Source organism: Ascaphus truei, chromosome 21 (assembly GCF_040206685.1).
Source record: "Ascaphus truei isolate aAscTru1 chromosome 21, aAscTru1.hap1, whole genome shotgun sequence".
NCBI lineage: Eukaryota > Metazoa > Chordata > Amphibia > Anura > Ascaphidae > Ascaphus > Ascaphus truei.
In genome coordinates, this window is record NC_134503.1 from 14,875,778 (window position 1) to 14,896,476 (window position 20,699).

General features: G+C 50.2%; 1 protein-coding gene across 1 annotated transcript in view; it reads left to right on the forward strand.

Moving 5' to 3' along the window:
• Positions 1–18,722: 18,722 nt before the first annotated feature.
• The window catches only part of ABCA2 (ATP binding cassette subfamily A member 2), a 119,135-nt gene continuing 117,158 nt past the window's right edge, over positions 18,723–20,699 (forward strand). Inside the window, exons 1-2 of the mRNA XM_075579072.1 lie at positions 18,723–18,822; positions 18,888–19,746. Coding sequence (XP_075435187.1) covers positions 19,681–19,746 — 66 coding nt within the window. The 5' untranslated portion in view covers positions 18,723–18,822; positions 18,888–19,680. The remainder of the gene's footprint in view (positions 18,823–18,887; positions 19,747–20,699) is intronic.

The window sequence follows — 20,699 nt, forward strand, 5'->3', positions numbered from 1 at the left end:
CTTTTAAAAGTATTGAACCGGACCGTCCTGTGTTTGGACACACTGTCAAGTAAAAAAATGAGAGGTAACACTGGACATGTTCGTGTATACCAGTATAACCTCTGTGGACATAGTGACCTGACCGGCCTGGGGGGCCGCTGGATTTCTCTGAGTAGGGAGAGGGCAGGGCTGTTGCTAGGGGGCTGAGCAGCTTCCTGCATCCTGATTGGCTGCTGCTGGGTAATGCAGCCAAACAGGAGGAGGAGTGGCTCAGTGAGTAAAGACACTGACTGGCACTGAGAGTTTGAAGCAGAAATGAGCCTGGTTCAGTTCCCGGTGTCGGCTCCTTGTGACCTTGGGCAAGTCACTTTATCAGCAGTGCGCAAACTGGGGGCGCCACGAAGGCACTTAAATTAAGGCCTCTGTAAACCTCACTTACCTTGGCTGCAACGGTTTCTTAGACGCGTCGTCATGACACTGTTACTTTTATGTCTGAAGCACTTCTTCCCAGCATGTGTTATTTATATTATTTGTTATTTATAGGATTGTCACGTGTATGACTACTGGGAAGCGCTATGCACATTTAATGGCGCTATATAAATAAAGACATAAGATTTAGTATTAACATGTAGGATTGTCCCATGTATATTGCCAGCCAATTGGGGAGGAGCGCTGGAATTGTATATTTGTCTCCCATATATGTAAGGCCAATCTTTTTACCAGCTGCATACTGCATGAAGGGAGAAGGGCGGAGGTTCTCTGTACATGGTTTCCAGCTTCGCAGATAAGGCTGGTAATCACACTGCCGTCCCTTGCCAAAGAGGTTATTTTTTGTGGCAGCCAAGGGATTAGTCACTGATAGTGATGACTTGTCAAATCAAGGCTACCTTTTATTGTAATTATACATGGCTGGAACGTTACCAGTCAGCACAACCCAGCATTACATCTGCTTTCCTTGTGCAGAAAGGACGGAGGTCGCTCGGAATAAGACTCCACGTCACCAAGAGGTTCTAAAGAACACAAAGGCACAGAGAGCAGCTGTAACGTCGCTTAGGTACTGTACCAGCTGTAGATGAGGAGGAACTGGCAAGCTATTCCCTTGGTAACAAAGTGTTCTCCAGGCTGCACGGAGAGGATCCTTAGGCCGCGCTTATAGTGACGTCACCTGTCGCCATCAGCGAAAGCTGTATTTTCGCTTTGTGGCGGCGTCGCGGGCGACCAGGCTCCTGATTGGTTCAGGGGCTGTCACATGAGGCGACAGTCCCCGAAAAATCTAATAATTCCGGCTAACGAAAATCGCGTCGCCACGTCGCTTTGTCACCATCGCGCTTACTATAAGCGCTTGCACCGGCGACAATGCATTTGTTTTCGGGCGACGTCACGCCACCGGCACAATAAGTGCGGCCTTACGCTGAGGGCCGGCGGCGCGTGCAAGTCACTGCACCGCGATCTGCAGCTGACTTTTTTTTGCGCGGGGGCGTGGCCAAAATGGGTCGGGGGCGCGGCCATTGAGCCCGGGGAGAGGGGTGGAGGAGGTTGTGGGTGAAGGAGCAGAGGTTGTGGGTCCGCTGGAGGGGGGGGGGGGGTTGTGGGTCCGGGAGGCTTTGGGTCCAGGAGGAGAGGGATAGAGTGGGCCATTTACTTTGCCCTTGCACAGGCACACTTCCCTCCCAAGCCGCCTCCCTCCCGTAGCTCCCCTCCTTCCCTCCTCATTGGCTGACTCGTGCACCACGTGACTCGTCGGCGCTTCTGATCACTAACACTGTGATTCCTAGAACAGGGACGCAGGGGAAGTAGCACATTGGCATTGCTCTAACGCCAATCCCACGCCTAGGTACAACAGATTACCGTTGCAGGGGCCAGAGGAGGGACCTGCACAGGATAACAGGTAATTGGAGCATCGATTGGAGGTGCACCCCTGAGCGTAGTCCTGGTAGGGGTCTGGAATGAAATCCAAGCATTTGGAGTAACGGAGGGCACATAACCCGTGGAAACTGATGAATAGGTGACAAAGCCACGTGCGTCTCCCTGGGCAGCTGATGCCTGAGCCCCAGGGACGAAGTCTGTATGAGATAAAACTGTCAATAAAGCCTGTCCTGTTTTGTCCAACAAAGTTCCTGGGGCCCTTTATTTCATCCTTAACAAAACCAGCCAGCCAGGGCGCTAGCACCCTGAAAAAAAGGTATGAGAGTCTGTGCACCAACATCTGCACCTTTTTTCTTTCTCTCTCTTTCTCTCTTTCTCTCTCTCTCTCTCTCTCTCTCTCTCTCTCTCTCTCTCTCTCTCTCTCGTTATGGTGGGTAAGTATGCACAATATCGGTGCTTTATTCAGATATCAATGTTTCCGTGCTGAAACTAGTCTTGGCGTGCCTGCTACTCTTGTCTCCATTCATCGTGGTGTAGGCTAAGGACTGTAATAGAACCGAAACGTGGATGTACTAAATAAATCACTTTTTTTGTTTAAAAGTACCTGAGAGTGCTTAGCCAGCAGCACTGTGATTACACGTTCTCTTTTTTTACGAGTGCTGCCTATATATAGTAAGTGTGTGTGTATGTGTGTGTGTATATATATATATATATATATATATATATATATATATATATTTATATATATATATACACACACACACACATATACATGTTGTTTTTTTATATAATGCAATTAATGTGCCTGTAGCGTTGAGGTATCATGACATTGCGTTGTCATGGCAATGCGTCATCATGTGGTAGGGGTGAGCCACTGATTGAGTCACCTTTGCTGAAGCAGGGATATGCTTGAAACCTGACCTGTTGGTGGCCCTTGACTACTGGAGTTGGAAACCCCTGTACTAGAGGGTGGGTTCTGATATGGACAGCAATACTTTCTACTCCAAGCCTGTCCACTGGGTGGCACAATCCTTTCTCTTATTTACACATCCTACCAATTGTCTGGTCAACCAAGTCAACCAAGGATCAGATCAAAAAGATCATCCTAGAAGTGCCAAACTGCTCTCCCTGCAAGTGTCTCTTGGCTCGGTACCTCCTTTTTAGCCACTCTGTAAGTCATCTTTACCCCGGGAAGGGGCAGCAAACAATAATATTGTGAGAACTGGTCAACCCAGGGGTGTGCAAACTGGGGGGCGCATGAGATTTTCTGGGGGGGGGAGGCAGCAGTTACAGAGGTCCCACGCACTCCCCCAGGGCAATTAAATTAAATGCCGGGGGACCACGCAAAGCCTCTGTAACTAACTAACCTTGGCTTCCAGCGACACATCGCCATGGTAACCTGGCGTCCACTGACGCCGCGGGTTCATGTCGCGTTGCCATGGTAACGTGACGTCACGTGAGGAGCCGAGAGGGGGGGACGCAAGCTGGGGGTGAGAGCAGGCAGGGGGGTAAGATTGCGCACCCCTGGGTTAACCCGCAATTAACACTGTATCCACGTTCTTTTACGCTACCCGAAGACCTGCATCTTCATCATCATCATCATCATCATCATCATCATCATTTGTGTCACCCTAGATCTCTGAAAATGGAACGGGGTGAAAATGATACATGTGCTGCGAATGTTCACACCCTCATCACTTATTATGTATATCTTCACTGTTTAGTATTCAGAAGCTTCCTGGAACATGTCACACCGGTTTGTACCTGAGTTGGTTTACTCGTCCCAGCTCCTGTGCCTTATTACCCTCAACTGGAGCAGGATGGATCTGGTTGGTCTTCACTTCTATTCACAGACTACAAGAATAACCCTCGCTCAGATCTAATTACTCGAAAATATATGAAGAAGAAGACTGCGGCTCAACTGAAGGGCAAATATTCTAAGGAACAAGAAAAGACAAAGGGTTGTCAGGTGCTCACTATTGAACCGGACTGTCCTGTGTTTGGACACTCTGTCCAGTAAAAAATGAGAGATACTGTAATACTGGACATGTATGTGTATAATGGTATTACCTCTCTGGACATAGTGACCTGACCGGCTTGGGGGGGGGGGGGGCGCAGGATTTCCCCGAGCAGGGAGAGAGCAGGGCTGCTGCTAGGGGGCTGGTCAGCTTCCTCTATCCCGATTGGCTGCTGCTGGGTAATGCAGCCAATCAGGAGGAGGTGCCGGTAGCCTGGGGGTGGGGCCAAGGAGAGGAGGAAACAGCATGGAGCAGAGAGAAGTGTGTGCGTGTCGAGCCCGTCGTACCTGTGTGTCCATTATTTTTGGAGAAACCATCTGGCAACTCTAAGTCAAGGAGCAATAGAGAGGAACAGAGATTAATTGATGTGTGTAATTCAAAAACATTACTTTATCAAATTTAGATCTCATTAAAATGTCTTTGGGAAAGGCTGAAATACACTTCATCAAGTAATACAATTTATGATTAATAAAGATGAAAAGTCAAGAGTCATTGTCAGCTGAATTACAGGCTACTTTATGAAACCAACACAAAATAATTATTCGTAGTGCACACTATATATCCACAACTGTTGCTTCTTCACTTTCATGCCAGAAACAGCTCTGATGCAATACAGGCAAACCCCGGTTTATTGTACAATACATAACGTCATTCCCGCAAAATCCGTTTACACTAGAGAATTCAAATCCTTTACATTTTTACTCTAAAGCAGGGGGTGGCCATTTACCGTCCCCCAGGGCCACAAACAGGTCAGGTTTCAAGGGTGCCCCTGCTTCAGCAGAGGTGGCGCAATCAGTGGCTCAGTCTTCAACTAAAGGGTTTATGTATAAGGCCTCAATTATACCAGAAGCTGCAGAGCGATCCGGGTGACATCGTCGCAGCGACGTAGCGGCGCTACATGTGCACACGCAGAAGCGATTTGTAGCGCTACTGCAGGGAGACATGGCCAGATCATTTCTCTCTTTTATATATATATATATATATATATATATATATATATATATATATATATAAATGTGTGCGCGCACGTGTGCGTGTGTGTGATTGGTTTGTTCAGATGCACTGTGATTGGCCCGAGGCCATCACGTGATGCGGCCGTCGCTTGTGAAAAACAAAGTCTCAGTTCTCTTCATGAGCCAGAAGCTTTGCAGCACGTCGCGGCGCTACCGTCGCGATTGGTATGTGCGCTTTCATTGGATTCTATTGCTTTGTTTTGAAGCTGCGCGGTGTCGCCGGCGATTTCTGGTATAATCACGGCCTTAGGCGTGCAAAATTGGAGCATGGAAAACTTCATTTCAATTGCACTTGTGTGCCCCTATGCACCTGAAATTCTGTCCCAGCAGCGGCACGGAAATACACTGCGCTAAACAAAGAGATGTTAACAGTATGTAGTAAAAATGTATGTTTCTGTGCATCAAAAAAAAGTGAGTGCGTCAAAATCGTCAACTTAGCGTCAACCCTAAAAAAGATTGCTAACAGTGTTAGAACAGAATGAAGTTGATATGTATCAACCCAAAAATGTATGTGACACAGCACAGCTGTTTTCTTGTATAGTTTAAAAAGAAGACGTATATATTTTCACAGTATGGCGATGATCAGGAATATTGCACCAATAATATATTATGTACTAATACTAGTAATAAATGTAAAAAGAGACGTAATCCTGATCATTCCAATTGTATCAATCAGGTATTCAACACGGCGGGACGCATCACAAATCGTTTCAAATAACAGGCGAGGCCTCGTGCGCGTAGTATTCATACACGGGGCGCGCGTTCTGTGACGGTTTGTACTACTTTGTAGTATTCGCATTTTGATGCACAATTACAAAAGATGTCATGTGAGTACATGGGCCCCTTATATGTGTGTCAATAGCAGTGCTGTTTATTGCAGTATTTGTCTGTCTATTATCAGGGTAAATGGCTTAGATCGAAAGGATTTAATATACCAGGGGTAGCCAACTACAGTCTTGAAGCCCCCCCACAACAGGTCAGGTTTTCCTGATATCCCTGCTTCAGCACAGGTAGGCTCAATTAGTCCCTGCTTCAACACAGGTGGCTCAATCAGTCCTGGCTTCAACATAGGTGGGTCAATCAGCCTCTGCTTCAGCACAGGTGGCTCAATCAGTGGCTCAGTCTCCTGAGCCACTGATTGAGCCACCTGTGCTGAAGCAGAGATATCCAGAAAACCTGACTTGTTGGTGGCCCTTAAGGGCTGGAGTGGAGCGCCCCCTTGCCTTATACCAATTGTTTTACTTGCTCGTTGCTGGCGAATAAAGACTTTCTCCAGGAACACAGGATTGCACGGCATCTGTTATTAAGTTTCTGTTTGGCTAACAACGGCCTCACAATTTCCTTTGCAAACGAAAAAAACAATTGCGGCTCTCAGGGCCGGCAGTCTTATTACCAAAAGACATTAAAAAAAAAGAAAAAAAAGTGTCCTTGAGCTATTAAACGTGTCTCTGTCCTTAACCCTGCATGGGCCTAGTGGGGCGTCCGGCACGTCATCAGCGTTTTGGTTAGTGGATCGGGGTGACTGCTGGATCAGCCCGGTGAGCCGGAATTAGAGGGCACCCCAACTCATCTTTTCAATATCGGGGTGGTGGCCGTATCCTTGTCATCTGCAGCAATCGCATGGTCACGAACCCCACCCGCTCGCGTGCGGCCAGCGAAACGTTTGCTTTCGTCCTCCGGTGGGCTGCCTGTTTAGAAGTTGTGTGAGGCACGCAGACAAGCTTTTGGCATGTTGTTTTATGTGTAATAGCAGAAAGGCATATACATTAGCGGGGGAGGGGGTTCTTCTCTGAACCAGGATAGAGCAGGCATGCAGGGAAAAGGGGCACAGGAAAGCAGACATGCAGGGAAAAGGGGCACAGGAAAGCAGGCATGCAGGGAAAAGGGGCACAGGAAAGCAGACATGCAGGGAAAGGGGCACAGGAAAGCAGGCATGCAGGGAAAGGGGCACAGGAAAGCAGGCATGCAGGGAAAGGGGCACAGGAAAGCAGGCATGCAGGGAAAGGGGCACAGGAAAGCAGGCATGCAGGGAAAGGGACACAGGAAAGCAGGCATGCAGGGAAAGGGGCACAGGAAAGCAGGCATGCAGGGAAAGGGGCACAGGAAAGCAGGCATGCAGGGAAAGGGGCACAGGAAAGCAGGCATGCAGGGAAAGGGGCACAGGAAAGCAGACATGCAGGGAAAGGGGCACAGGAAAGCAGGCATGCAGGTAAAGGGGCACAGGAAAACAGGCATTCAGGGAAAAGGGGCACAGGAAAGCAGACATGCAGGGAAAGGGGCACAGAAAAGCAGGCATGCGGGGAAAGGGGCACAGGAAAGCAGGCATGCAGGGAAAGGGGCACAGGAAAGCAGGCATGCAGGGAAAGGGGCACAGGAAAGCAGGGAAAAGGGGCACAGGAAAGCAGACATGCAGGGAAAAGGGGCACAGGAAAGCAGACATGCAGGGAAAGGGGCACAGGAAAGCAGGCATGCAGGGAAAGGGGCACAGGAAAGCAGGCATGCAGGGAAAGGGGCACAGGAAAGAGCAGGCATCCCAAGGTTACAGGCCATGAACGTGCGCTCCAGGGGTTATTCATGAGTTACTGGAAAAAGCAGGTGCCCTTGAGGTTTAGCCAGACCCCTGCAGTCCTACCAATATCCACAAAAATCGTTGAAATGTCGGGTTTTTTAGCTTTTCCCTGTTGGGACTCACTACAAACCGTTAAAAATAGACACTGTATGTTTATTTAGATTAGAGCATTTAATGAAACGATTTTTTAATACAAACCAAATCATCAATTTGCTACACTTGCGAGTTTGTGTTATGTTAAGAAACTGAAATCAATCAAAAATACAGCATACAATATTACACAAATACCGTTATAATATTTATTTTTAAGAGATGTCATTTGTTTTATAAATATACTGTATATATATATATATATTTTAAGGTGTTTTTTCTTTTGAAAATCTGGTCACCCTAGTTAACTGACGTAAGGCTGGGGAGTTTGTCAGGGCCAATACGTTTCTCACCGCCATGCTGCTCCGGCAGTGAAAGGGTTAATAACTCTATCTATATAAAAGGTGGCACTGAGTGCTCATTTGCATGTCATTTCCCAGAATCCCTTGCTGCAGTGGAAGCGCTGTATGCTGGGTGACAATGGGGAAAGACAGGGTTGCAGACCTGTCTAAGACATGCAAATGAACATACAGTAATATTTACAGTTGCTATATATATATATATATATATATTTTTTTTTTATATATAATAGCCGTTAAACCTCAATACAAGCACCAGGCGCTCTTTACCCGCGACACAAATTCACTAACCAAACCGCTGGTCCAACAGAGTGGACCCTTCTCATGGCGAGACTAAGAGAAAGAACCACGATGTTGGACCGAATCGTTGGGTTAAAATAAACTGCTTGATATGACCACTCTATAATAACCAAGAATGGAATATATAGAACACAAATGGTGGCAATATCTGTGTTTGTGCCCAGGCTTAAGCCACTTCAGTTCATCTACAAAGGAAAGACACACACATACACTGCCAGGTGACACATACACTGCCAGGTGTCCCGTATTGAACCGGACTGTCACTGTCCAGTAAAAAATGAGAGTAATACTGGACATGCATGTGTATACCAGTATTACCTCTGTCATAATATGGACCAGGAGGGCTCTCTGGAGAGTGGAATCCATTTTGTTTATGTGCCTCCATTTTGTCTTTGTCCATTATGGTTTTTCTGTCATGTTTTTCTACTGTATGTGTCTGTAGGTGTTTGTTGCAAGTATAGGTTTTGCTGACGGGGATTTCTTCATATCATGACTTCTTGACCCAACACCGACTAGGTTTTGGTTAAACGTATTCTGTGTCTGTAGTTGCTAGAAATACAGTGTGGGCTAGTTATAAGTGACCTTTACTCCTACAGGTTAAAAAGAGGAAACAAATCCCTCATGCACAGGGAATGCTTGAGTGACATCATTATAATCTGCCTAGCAACCAATTTTAGCCTTTGTACACAATTTTTATATAAGAACGGTGTGAGAACTGTTCTCACCAGTCATTGCTTGACGCTCCTTATGATCACAATTATCATGGATCAATAAATGACTCAATATATTGAACCTTTTCACAAGTGGCTGAGTCAGTGGCTCAGTCGAAGAGCCTGGTTCAGCAGAGGTAGCTCAATCAGTGCCTCTGGTCTTATTGAAAAGATTTAGGCCGTCTGCAGCTTGTAAAGTTATTTTCTGATTAAATAACCATTTCCTTTAAAAAATTAAAAAAAAAATATATATATTGCACTCCCCCCTCCCCCCTTCTGTGGGAGTAAGGCCGTCGCCACGTTAATTTCAGCCACGGGAGACCCTATGCTTCCCGAGGGAGTGGCTCAGTGAGTAAAGACACTGACTGGCACTGAGAGTTTGAAGCAGAAATGAGCCTCGTTCAATTCCCGGTGTCGGCTCCTTGTGACCTTGGCAAGTCACTTTATCTCCCTGTGCCTCAGGCACCAAAAACATAGATTGTAAGCTCCACGGGGCAGGGACCTGTGCCTGCAAAATGTCTCTGTAACGCGCTACGTAAAAACTAGCAGCGCTATACAAGAACATACAGTATTATTAGTATTATGCTTACCTATAAAGGGGCTGTCTGCATCTCAATTGTGTTTAAAGGACCTGTCTTACGCAGGGGATTACGTTGCAGCTTCCTGTTGGGCCCTGGGACCCTTAAACAGCCATATTGCGTGCCCAGCCAGGGTTACTACTGGAAGCCCCTTCAGAGGTATGTACCTTGGGAAGCAGGGGGTTCTCAGAGCTGAAATTACAGTGGTTCAGCACCAGAGACGCCTTGCTTCACAAGCAGGGCAAGAAAAAAACAAAATCCACATGCAGAAATAAATGCTGCTTTCATTGCAAAGAGAAACCTGCTGTTGCAAACCCGGACACTAGGGGCGCCTGTGAGCAGCCTCTCTCTGCTCCTGGGCTGGGGCTCTGCAGTTCATCAACAGTCCTGCAGGTCAGTGTCCTTTGGTCAGTCTCTGTGAGGGAGAGAGTCTATATTTCTATATGGGGGTGTGTCTCTCTCTCTGCTGGTCAGTGTGGGTGTGTATCTGTGCTGGTCAGTGTGTGTGTGTATCTGTGCTGGTCAGGATCTGTGTGTATGTGAGTCGGCTGGTCAGTGTGTGTGTGTATCTGTGCTGGTCAGGATCTGTGTGTGTGAGTCTGCTGGTCTCTGTGTGTGTGTGTGTGTGTGTGTGTGTGTGTGTGTGTGTGTGTGTGTGTGTGTGTGTGTGTGTGTGTGTGTGTGTGTGTGTGTGTGTGTGTGTGTGTGTGTGTGTGTGTGTGTGTGTGTGTGTGTATCTGTGCTGGTCAGGATCTGTGTGTGTGAGTCTGCTGGTCAGTGTGTGTGTGTGTGTATGTGATTCTTCTGGTCAGTGTGTGTATGAGAGTTTGCTGGTCAGTGTGTGTGTATCTGTGCTGGTCAGGATCTGTGTGTGTGAGTCTGCTGGTCAGTGTGTGTGTGTATCTGTGCTGGTCAGGATCTGTGTGTGTGAGTCTGCTGGTCAGTGTGTGTGTGTATCTGTGCTGGTCAGGATCTGTGTGTGTGATTCTTCTGGTCAGTGTGTGTATGAGAGTTTGCTGGTAGGTGTGTGTATCTGTGCTGGTCAGGATCTGTGTGTGTGTGTGTGTGTGTGCATCTGTGTAGGTCAATGTCAGTTTGAGTTATTTTCCAGTGAGGATCTGCAGATCAATGTTTGGGGAATGCATGCAGTGTGTACATTGATTGCTTGGATGTGATAAAGGTATGAGCTGTGCGTGTGCACCTGTGTGTTTATGGTTCCCAGATATACAGTGGGTATTTGCGTGGCCACTGGTCGCCTGATATCTGGGCCTGTAGGATACATTTCCCGCCCCCCCCCCCCCAGTTACAATGAGGCCAGCCCCTGACTATTCCATAAATAATAGATGCGTACATACAAGTAATTCAGCGCCAAGCACGCTTCAGATATACACGAGGCGCTGTGAGGCTGCGAGTTTTGGCGTCAGGCTGCCACTGGCACCGCCACTCATAACTGTAGAACCAAATGTCACCAAGTGTATGTGTACCTCCTTAATGAACTGACGTTGGCTATTTTATAAGCCTTCTTAAAGGAGCAGTTCCCTCTCTGGGCACCCATTTTTTTAATGGATAGGGAGCAGGGGGACCCCGCTGCTAAGCCACATTCCTATCGGGCCCCCCTGTATCCCAAGATAGCGATATATATGCCTCTGGTACTTCCCTGTAGTTAGCATCTTCCAATTGGCCTGCATCACCACCATTTTGTTTCCCCTTGAGGGGACCTGACCAGTGCTGCCTTCAGCGGTAACTATCTCAGTATCTCAGAAAATCGAGCATTTTAGCTCAGAGGGGACACCTGCTTCCCAACCATGTAAAAAAAGGGGGCAAGTCATTACAGAAAATGTGAGTAGGGGGCATTGCACCTTTTAGTGTAGATGGGATATATCCACTGGCTACAAAAAGTGGATGTGGGCCTAAGTGATTCCTCTATAATACTCTGCTCCGTACGACGTTGGTTGAGACTCCCTGCGAAACGTGTGTTGGGCACTGTGCAGAGTGATGTTGCTTATGGCGTATGTGTAATATGGAGCCACTGGTAATGGTCCGTTAATGGATTATCCACCTTTATTAACACAAATAAAGGATGGTATTGTGTTAGCCGCAGAACAGATAAAGAAAAGTAAGATAGAAGGGATACCTTTAACTCGTGGTTAAAAAGAGTGCACTAAGGTCCCTTCTTCAGGCTCGCTAAGAAGGGACCTTTGTGGCCCTGAAAGCCTACACTCTTTTTACAACTACAACTTAAAGGTATCACTTCCACCTACATCAATGTGCAACACCAAACTTCCAGGTCATGTGATCGCTTCCAGGTCATATGATCGCTTCCAGGTCATATGATCGCTTCCAGGTCATGCTCTGGATGTCGGAGAGGGTGGGCATGTTTGGAACAGGCTGGCCAATCACTTGGAGAGGTCAGCCCCATCAACACCTAGAAAACAAGCAAGTGAATATGTAGCACCTGGTACCTCATCATGGCCTCTGACATGCCAGGGTGCCTAGGTACGTCACAAGGGCAGTGTAATGGTTAAAGGGTCTTCTCCGGCACCGAGTTAGGGTCTGACGGCATGCCCTTCAACCCTTTGCATACCAGAGCGCCGCAGCGTCCTCCAGCGCATCACGATCATGTGATCTCGACTAACGTCACGCACGTCGCTAACGTCACTAACGTCACGCACTTCTCCATTTTGGCTTTATTATTGTTAAATAAATCATGACATGGTGTAATATGTCATGTGTTGTTGTTCATCTGAGGTTGTACAGCAGGGCTCCGGGTATGCGGCGGGTTCCGTTCCAGAGGCCCGCCGTATAGTGAAAATCGCCGGAAAGCGGATCCGGCATTTTCGCCGCTCTGCGCATGTGCGAACTGCGGTCTTAAATTGATTTTAAATTCAACATGGCGGCTCCTTTCTCGGTGCCGCCGTATCAGCGGATCGCCAAGAAGCGGGGCCCTGCTGTATTTACCTCATTTTAAGACCTGCTAAGGAACAGATGATTGTTATTATGTCCTGATATGTAAAACCATAATATTCAAAGAGGGTGTACTTTCTTTTTCACACAACTGTATGTCCAGAGAGGTAATACCGGTATACACATACATGTCCAGTAATTACCTCTAATTTTTTACTGGACACAGTGTCCAAATACTGGACAGTCCGGTTCAATACTGGACTCCTGGAAACCCTATTCCCGTGCTATTCACATGGATTGACAGTTTTATTAATGACTCCAATCTTGCATGGCTTTAAATATATACTTGTAGCCCCCTGTAAACAGCACAGGCTATACCTATCTTCCTCCTACTGTGGTAAGTCCTGTTAAGGGAGGCACCAGTAGTCATCATGGGTTTTCCCCCTTCCAAGCCCTGCCCTGAGTGGTAGATGCAGGCCCCTGACTCTGCTGCAGGCATGAGACAGAGGGGAGGTTCTGCTGACATCATGAGGGGTGGGGCTGAGTCTATTGTAGCAGCCAGCTCCTGTGAGTGATGGTCGGTGCTGTCCGAGGAGTTGGAGGAGACAGTGCGGTCTCACCTGTGCTGTCGTACAGGAGCAGAGAGAGGAGAGGAGAGACTCAGCCACTTTGAGTAGAGCTGATAGTACCATAGACCCGGTGGACCAATGCCCCTCACCCCAAGTCTGGGGTGATGGGGAGAATCCATTCCCCACCCAGAGGATACCCTCTGAGGTGGGCAGCGGGGTATTGACGCCCCAGCCCAGACCATCCTGTCGGAAGAGAGACTTGGAGGGAAGGAGAGGAGGAAGGATCGGTGAAGGGAGGAGAGTGGAGTAATCCGCGGGACATTGCTGTTGTTTGTGTTGTGGCTGCTGGTCGCCAATACATTTGGAGTCGCTGATCTGACCAATAAAGAGACAATACTTTTATACAAAGACTGTTGTGTGAGTCTGGAGCATTTGCCCTGGGACCAGGGTTCACTCTTCTGTACAGGTCCTATCCCATATCCATGGGAGTATAGAAGATGGAGGCGCTGCACCACTAAGAAAGTATGGAGGCTACCACCCCAGAAGCCTGGTCCTGTCTTCCCAATAACAACGCGGGAAGCTCAGGCCCTCCTGTTCCTCGCAGGTATGTACCACCACTACGCATGTAATCTGCCCTCACGCACCCTAGACACCACAGATGAGTCTGGGGGGGGGGAACAAGGGTTACATTTGGAGGCGAGCTGCTGAGATGCCAGAACAGGTCAGGCTTACAGCGAGGCGGAACGGGAAGAGTGAGATGCACTCACCGTGCAAGTGCTGGAGAAGAAAGGGCGCAATTGCACATACCGGGGGTAGTCAGGGGAGCGTGGACTCCCGCACAGTATGCCCTGGGCGCCCTTAGGAGGTGGCGTAGGAGGGGTGAATAGTTAGAGCTGTTAGAGTCCCTTGAGGCAGAAATGGTGAGGCAACTGGGGGGGTCAGCCTGTTAACTAATCCAGGGACCATGGCCCAGGGTCCGCGCTATGAGTTGCCAAAAGTAGGAGACGCCCGTACCTCGGGAGATGCCCGGTACTCTAGCTATCACCCACACAAACGCACCACAGAGCACTTGCACCGTAGACACCGAGTACAGTGCATGGAGGAGAGGAGTTCCGCTGAGCCTGGGGTAAAGCCACCTCATATTAGTGGGATAAAGAAACAGAATGCAGAACACACATTTGGAGGTCAGTCAGTGTCTAGGTATGAGATACCCAGTAGACACTGAGAATAGGGCACATGTACATTTGGAGGGCTCATCCAAGATGGCATCCGTCCCTGCATGTGCTCCGCAGAGCAAGAGAGCTGATCTAAAATGGCGGTTCCCGCCAATCCTGGAGCAAGCACGTGCATCGCGCAAAGAGACAGTGAGAAAAATGTGGCGGGAAATGTGCAAGAGTCTGTCGCCAAACCCAGATTCCTTGCAAGAGGAGCGGCGCGAAAGCCGAAAGCCCACCCACCTGTGCCGTGACTGGTCAGAAAGCCAGGCCACGTCACACTGAAGGAGAAAAGACCCCGCCTCTGGATTCCACCAGAGGGAGGAGGCCCCAGGAGAGCCAATCAGGAGAGTCCTCCCCAGCGAAGGGAGGGACCGGAAACCAGAGCGAAGAGCTTCACTTTTGTCTGGCATTCGAGGAGCAAGGAGCTGAAACACTGAGCTGTTCCAACCCTGAGCGAACCATGACTGAGATGAATACTTCGATTTACCAACTACCAGGAGGCTTATGGGTAGTGGTGGTAGCAGAGCACGAATACCTCCGGTGTTTGTGCGTTCACTGCGGGATACCGGGCGCGGTACCAAGCACCAAGGCCCGATGCCCTCAATGTGGCACGTTTTACCTTTGGCCGAACGAGCCATGGCCTTTGATCGAGACCCCGCGGGGTGCCTCTCCGGGAACATTGACAGAGGTGGCGAAAGGCAAAGACAAGACTGCCCTGGTTCCCCGTTACACCCAAGCGGGAGGAACCAAGGCCCAGCCCTCTACCGAACAGAGCGAGACGTCGACAGAGAAGAGCGCGACCGCAGTGGAGGTACCGGAGCGAAACTACTTTGTACCTATACCCACTGGTTGTATCGCCGAAGAACCCGGTGACTCCCTAGCAGAGGAACCGATCTTGATATCCTCGGAGGAAGATGTTGGCGTGACATCGGTGGCGATGCGCCTACCGGCGAACCACCCCAAAGGCATCAAGAGGGAGCAGACGAGTCCGGAAACCGTCCGACGGCGAGCGCTGGTGCGGCCGGGGGCCCGTAATAGTCCCACGGCCGTGGTGACTCCCAGTGCGGCGGAGACGGAGACTGAGACGACCCTAGAGGAGCCCGATATCATCAAACAGCAGCGGAGCGGTAAGGTGACTCCACCACCCCCTTACTCCCGCCAGGCGACAGCAGCGACCGCGGAGGACGAGGGGGAGAGGCTTGCGGCCTACTTGTCCGGCCGTGCACCGGATGCTCCGCCACCGCCCATGCCGGTCCTCGGCGCACTTCTGGTGCGTGACCACGGGTAGGATGGAGATTCTGCGGGCACCCCTGATGACGTCGTTTCCGGTTCCACCGGAAAACGAGGGCCGGAAGCACTGTTCTCCTCACGGAGAGTAGCCATGGCCGCGGCAATGGCCACCCTGAAGAGCCCAGGTCCATCTAGAGAGGCGAGACACATGGCGGAGAACGCACCCAAGAGAGCGTCCCTTGGTCGCGGTATTACCCGCTTGCTGGACAATGACTTGAACGTTGCCTCTGCCCCAGCCCATAGCTCCATCGGCCCGGCCACTGCCCCTGCCCCGTCACGAGTATTGCCACCAGGACCTAGCAGGGATAAGTTATGTAAATACCCCAAATACTCCAAGGACTTGCGGGATTGGGAGTTGAGCGATGAGGGGTCGGATGGGGAGATACCGTATTCAAGTGTTATACCTGTGCCTAACCCTGTGCCGTTTTCTCCTGCAGCTAGAGGGAGGGCCCGTGGGTCCCACACTCCAGTAGAGGCTGGGCCTACCACCAAAGTGGTTCACATGATGAATCCTACGGTGTATTATAATGCAAAAGGGAGGAGAGATTGCTCGCGATCTACTGATGCGGGTACGTCCGGTGTATCATCTCAGGTAGAGTCTGATGTAGAACGCACTAGTCATTCCACAGAGTACGAGCACCGTGACAAGTGGTGGGCGCCCCTGTTCACCGGATACCACGAGGGAATGGACCATACGCGGTTCCTATTAATTAAGAATAATATTGTTGACCATTGGTGGGCGGCTGGTTCTTTCACTCAACAAGAGGTGGAGGATGAATTAGATCATAGGTCCCGGGAGATAGAGCAGAAACTTGTTGTACCCCGAGGCCACAGTATCTTATATGATGAAGTAGCTCCGGAAGAGCCTGTGTTTTGGGTACTGCCGAGCAAGGCGGGGCACCGCAAGCTCACCAAACTAAGTCGAGCTGACCGGGCCATAGTGGCTAGATACCGGCAGTCCCACGGATATGAGTATCCTTATGTGCCTGAGCCCATCATGAGGGAAATAGAAGAGAGTCGGGATAACTGGCTCAGGGAGGCTGTGCAGGAATATCTTCGGACCAAGTTCGGTCAGGGAGGGTATCATAATGAGGATAAAATAAGCGAATTGGTCCGCATATGGAGCATAGGTAGATGTATCTACATGCATGGTGTAAGATATCGGCCTGAGCATGGGCCGGTCCAGTCTTTCGCTGTGACCGTCACGGATCACAGCGAGGCGGAGGAGAAGAAAGCCTGATCCAAAGCATTATCTGTAGGGTTCTCCATGTTGGGAGTACCCGGTTGTATTATCATTGAAACTACCTCATATGCAATGTATGATGACAATGTCTCATGTGTGCTGTTTCCCAGGTTGTTCGCCGCAGGATGGGTCTGCTAAAACTAGGTCCAAGTGGGGACCATTGGATTCCACCATAGGGAGAGTGTAGCCCCCTGTAAACAGCACAGGCTATACCTATCTTCCTCCTACTGTGGTAAGTCCTGTTAAGGGCAGGCACCAGTAGTCATCATGGGTTTTCCCCCTTCCAAGCCCTGCCCTGAGTGGTAGATGCAGGCCCCTGACTCTGCTGCAGGCGTGAGACAGAGGGGAGGTTCTGCTGACATCATGAGGGGTGGGGCTGTCTATTTTAGCAGCCAGCTCCTGTGAGTGACGGTCGGTGCTGTCCGAGGAGTTGGAGGAGACAGTGCGGTCTCACCTGTGCAGTCGTACAGGAGCAGAGAGAGGAGAGGAGAGATTCAGCCACTTTGAGTAGAGCTGATAGTACCATATGGTGGACCAATGCCCCTCACCCCAAGTCTGGGGTGATGGGGAAAATCCATTCCCCACCCAGAGGATACCCTCTGAGGTGGGCAGAGGGGTATTGACGCCCCAGCCCAGACCATCCTGTCGGAAGAGAGACTTGGAGGGAAGGAGAGGAGGAAGGATCGGTGAAGGGAGGAGAGTGGAGTAATCCGCGGGACATTGCTGTTGTTGTTGTGGCTGCTGGTCGCCACTACATATGGAGTCGCTGATCTGACCAATAAAGAGACAATACTTTTATACAAAGACTGTTGTGTGAGTCTGGAGCATTCGCCCTGGGACCAGGGTTCACTCTTCTGTACAGGTCCTATCCCATATCCCTGGGAGTATAGAAGATGGAGGCGCTGCACCACTAAGAAAGTATGGAGGCTACCACCCCAGAAGCCTGGTGCTGTCTCCCCAATAACAACGCGGGAAGCTCAGGCCCTCCTGTTCCTCGCAGGTATGCACAACCACTACGCATGTAATCTGCCCTCACGCACCCTAGACACCACAGATGAGTCTGGCGGGGGGGGGGGGGGGGAGAGACAAGGGTTACATACTCTTTAAGGCTTAAGTATTCCGTTGTGTCATCGGTCAGCAGTGTAAAACCCACATGAATTTAATAAGGTATTAATCAAATGTATATATATATATATATTTTTATTATAGTTATGTGACTTATTCTATCCATATGTCTATGGAATACCTATTATTAACCCTTTTCGCTGCCAGAGAGGCCTGCTCCGCGGTTGTTTCATCGGTTAGTGGTGTAAGCCCACATGATCTTAACCCAATACCGTGTGTGTGTATATATATATATTTTGTATTATTTATTTGACCTATTATCTACATATGGATATGGAATACCCACTATTAACCTTTTCGCTGCCAGAGAGGTGTTGCAGGCCTCTCTGCCAGCGAAAGGGTAAAGCACAGAATAATGCTGCGGAAATATATATGAATGAAAACATCCCTGTGTGTTTGGGGCTTGTACGGGTCCCCTTTAGTTAATGGACCTTGTCCCAAGGCTGGGCCCATGGTACCGCAGACCGTGCAGGCGCGTTCGCACGCTGAGCGAACAGACTTAAGGCAGTGTTCGCGTCCATGCGGCTCGCGGGCGTGCGGGCGTTGCACAAGAAATCAGTTCAATCTGATTTCTTGGCGCGACAGGCCGGTCACGTGAGCGTGACGTCACTGACACGCCCACGGACGGCGCGCATACCATGGCCAAAAAACGCACCAGCTTCAAGCGGGTGACGTCACGGCTGTGCACGCCTCCGCACGGGTGCCGGCACTACGGACCTGGCCTAATATGTCTGAGCCGCTTTGTAGGAAACAAGGGCGCCGCGTCCCCTTTAAGAGGAGTGTCCCCTTTAAGAGGAGTGTCCCCTTTAAGAGGAGTGTCCCCTTTAAGAGGCGGCAGCAGAAAGATTGTCAGGGGGTGAAATTCAATGCTGCAGAAGAGGAGGAGGCAAAGTGAGAGGAGATAGGATCAAAACACAGCTGATTGCAATACAGACCGCAGCAGGAGGCTGACCAGAGCAGGACAGGCTGGGGGATCACCCTGACCAGAGCAGGCTGGGGGATCACCCTGACCAGAACAGGACAGGCTGGGGGGATCACCCTGACCAGAGCAGGACAGGCTGGGGGATCACCCTGACCAGAGCAGGCTGGGGGATCACCCTGACCAGAACAGGACAGGCTGGGGGGGATCACCCTGACCAGAGCAGGACAGGCTGGGGGATCACCCTGACCAGAGCAGGACAGGCTGGGGGATCACCCTGACCAGAACAGGACAGGCTGGGGGATCACCCTGACCAGAGCAGGACAGGCTGGGGGATCACCCTGACCAGAACAGGACAGGCTGGGGGATCACCCTGACCAGAGCAGGACAGGCTGGGGGATCACCCTGACCAGAACAGGACAGGCTGGGGGATCACCCTGACCAGAGCAGGCTGGGGGATCACCCTGACCAGAACAGGACAGGCTGGGGGGGATCACCCTGACCAGAGCAGGACAGGCTGGGGGATCACCCTGACCAGAGCAGGACAGGCTGGGGGATCACCCTGACCAGAACAGGACAGGCTGGGGGATCACCCTGACCAGAACAGGACCGGCTGGGGGATCACCCTGACCAGACCCCACAGTGTAGCTTCCTATAGGAAAACGCAGGAGTCTACAAAGGGGGGGCCCTATTCACCCCAAACCCCCACCTCCCCGCCGCTGTTTTCCTGTGCCTGACGATGTAGAGCATATGGGGACTTGCAGTATGCAGCTGCAGCCCTGTGTATACGGGGAGGGGGGCGGCTCGGAAAGCATGGGGGCGCCGGATCCGTCTGCTAGACCGGGGGACGGGATATCACATCGCTGTGCAGATCTGCGCCCCCTTTAAATAACCATCTGGCGAAAAGGTCAGGGAGGGGGGTGGGGAAGCCATGGGATTTCTGCACCAATTACACCTCCTGCTATGGAAAAACATCACCTTGAAGAGAAGGAGTCCGGTGAGTATTATTACGTGTGCTAAGTGTGTGTGTGTGTGTCTCCCTTTTTTCCTGTGTGTTGCATGCCCCACCAGCGTGGCAGGGGTTAAACCCCCGGCTGGAGTGGCCGGTAGTGACAGGGTTAATGCGGGTCTTTAATTTTTGGCGCAATCCCATCCTCCTGTGGGCTAATCTCCAGTGTGGCTGTGTTTGCTAAGAGGAGCTGTGCCTGTGCATTCCCACGCGGCTGGTTGAGGGGGCTTAAAGGGGGGGAGAGTTTGGGGGTGCGCAGATATAGTGGGTGCTGTGGGGAGCAAGAAGGCAGAGAGGATCAGCCCGTGCTGGGTGTCGGCGCCTCTGAATATTCACCTTGGTGTTGGGTGCTGACACGGCTCTTACCTGAGCTGTCACCTGTGCAGTCCTTAGGGGCCTATTCTATATGTGGCCTTTTCCGGCTGAAATTCCCAATTAACTTGTATGTGTGTATGTATGTATATATATGTATGTATGTATATATATGTATGTATGTATATATATATATATATATATATATATATATATATATATATATATATATATATTAGCCCCTCCATCCTTATACCAGTGCAGTCTCCGCCTGATCTTCTGTCAGTCACCTGCACAGTGCCCTGCAGTCACCAATTCCTGCAACCTGAGTGCTCTCACCTTTCTGTTACCTGTGCAGCCTGTGTTTATCATGCAGTGTACCTGTCTCGCCCGTCTGAGCAGTCTCTGCATCTCTCTATCTGTGCAGTCTCTGTTTCCTATCTCTGATACATGAGCAGTCTCCTGTGTTTCACCTCTCTGTTACTTGAATAGTCTCTCGCTTCTTTCCTGTGCGCCCCCTCCACGGTACCTGTGCCGCCCCTTTCCTGCGCGCCCCCTCCACGGTACCTGTGCCGCCCCTTTCCTGCGCGCCCCCTCCACGTTACCTGTGCCCTCTCTTTCCTGCGCGC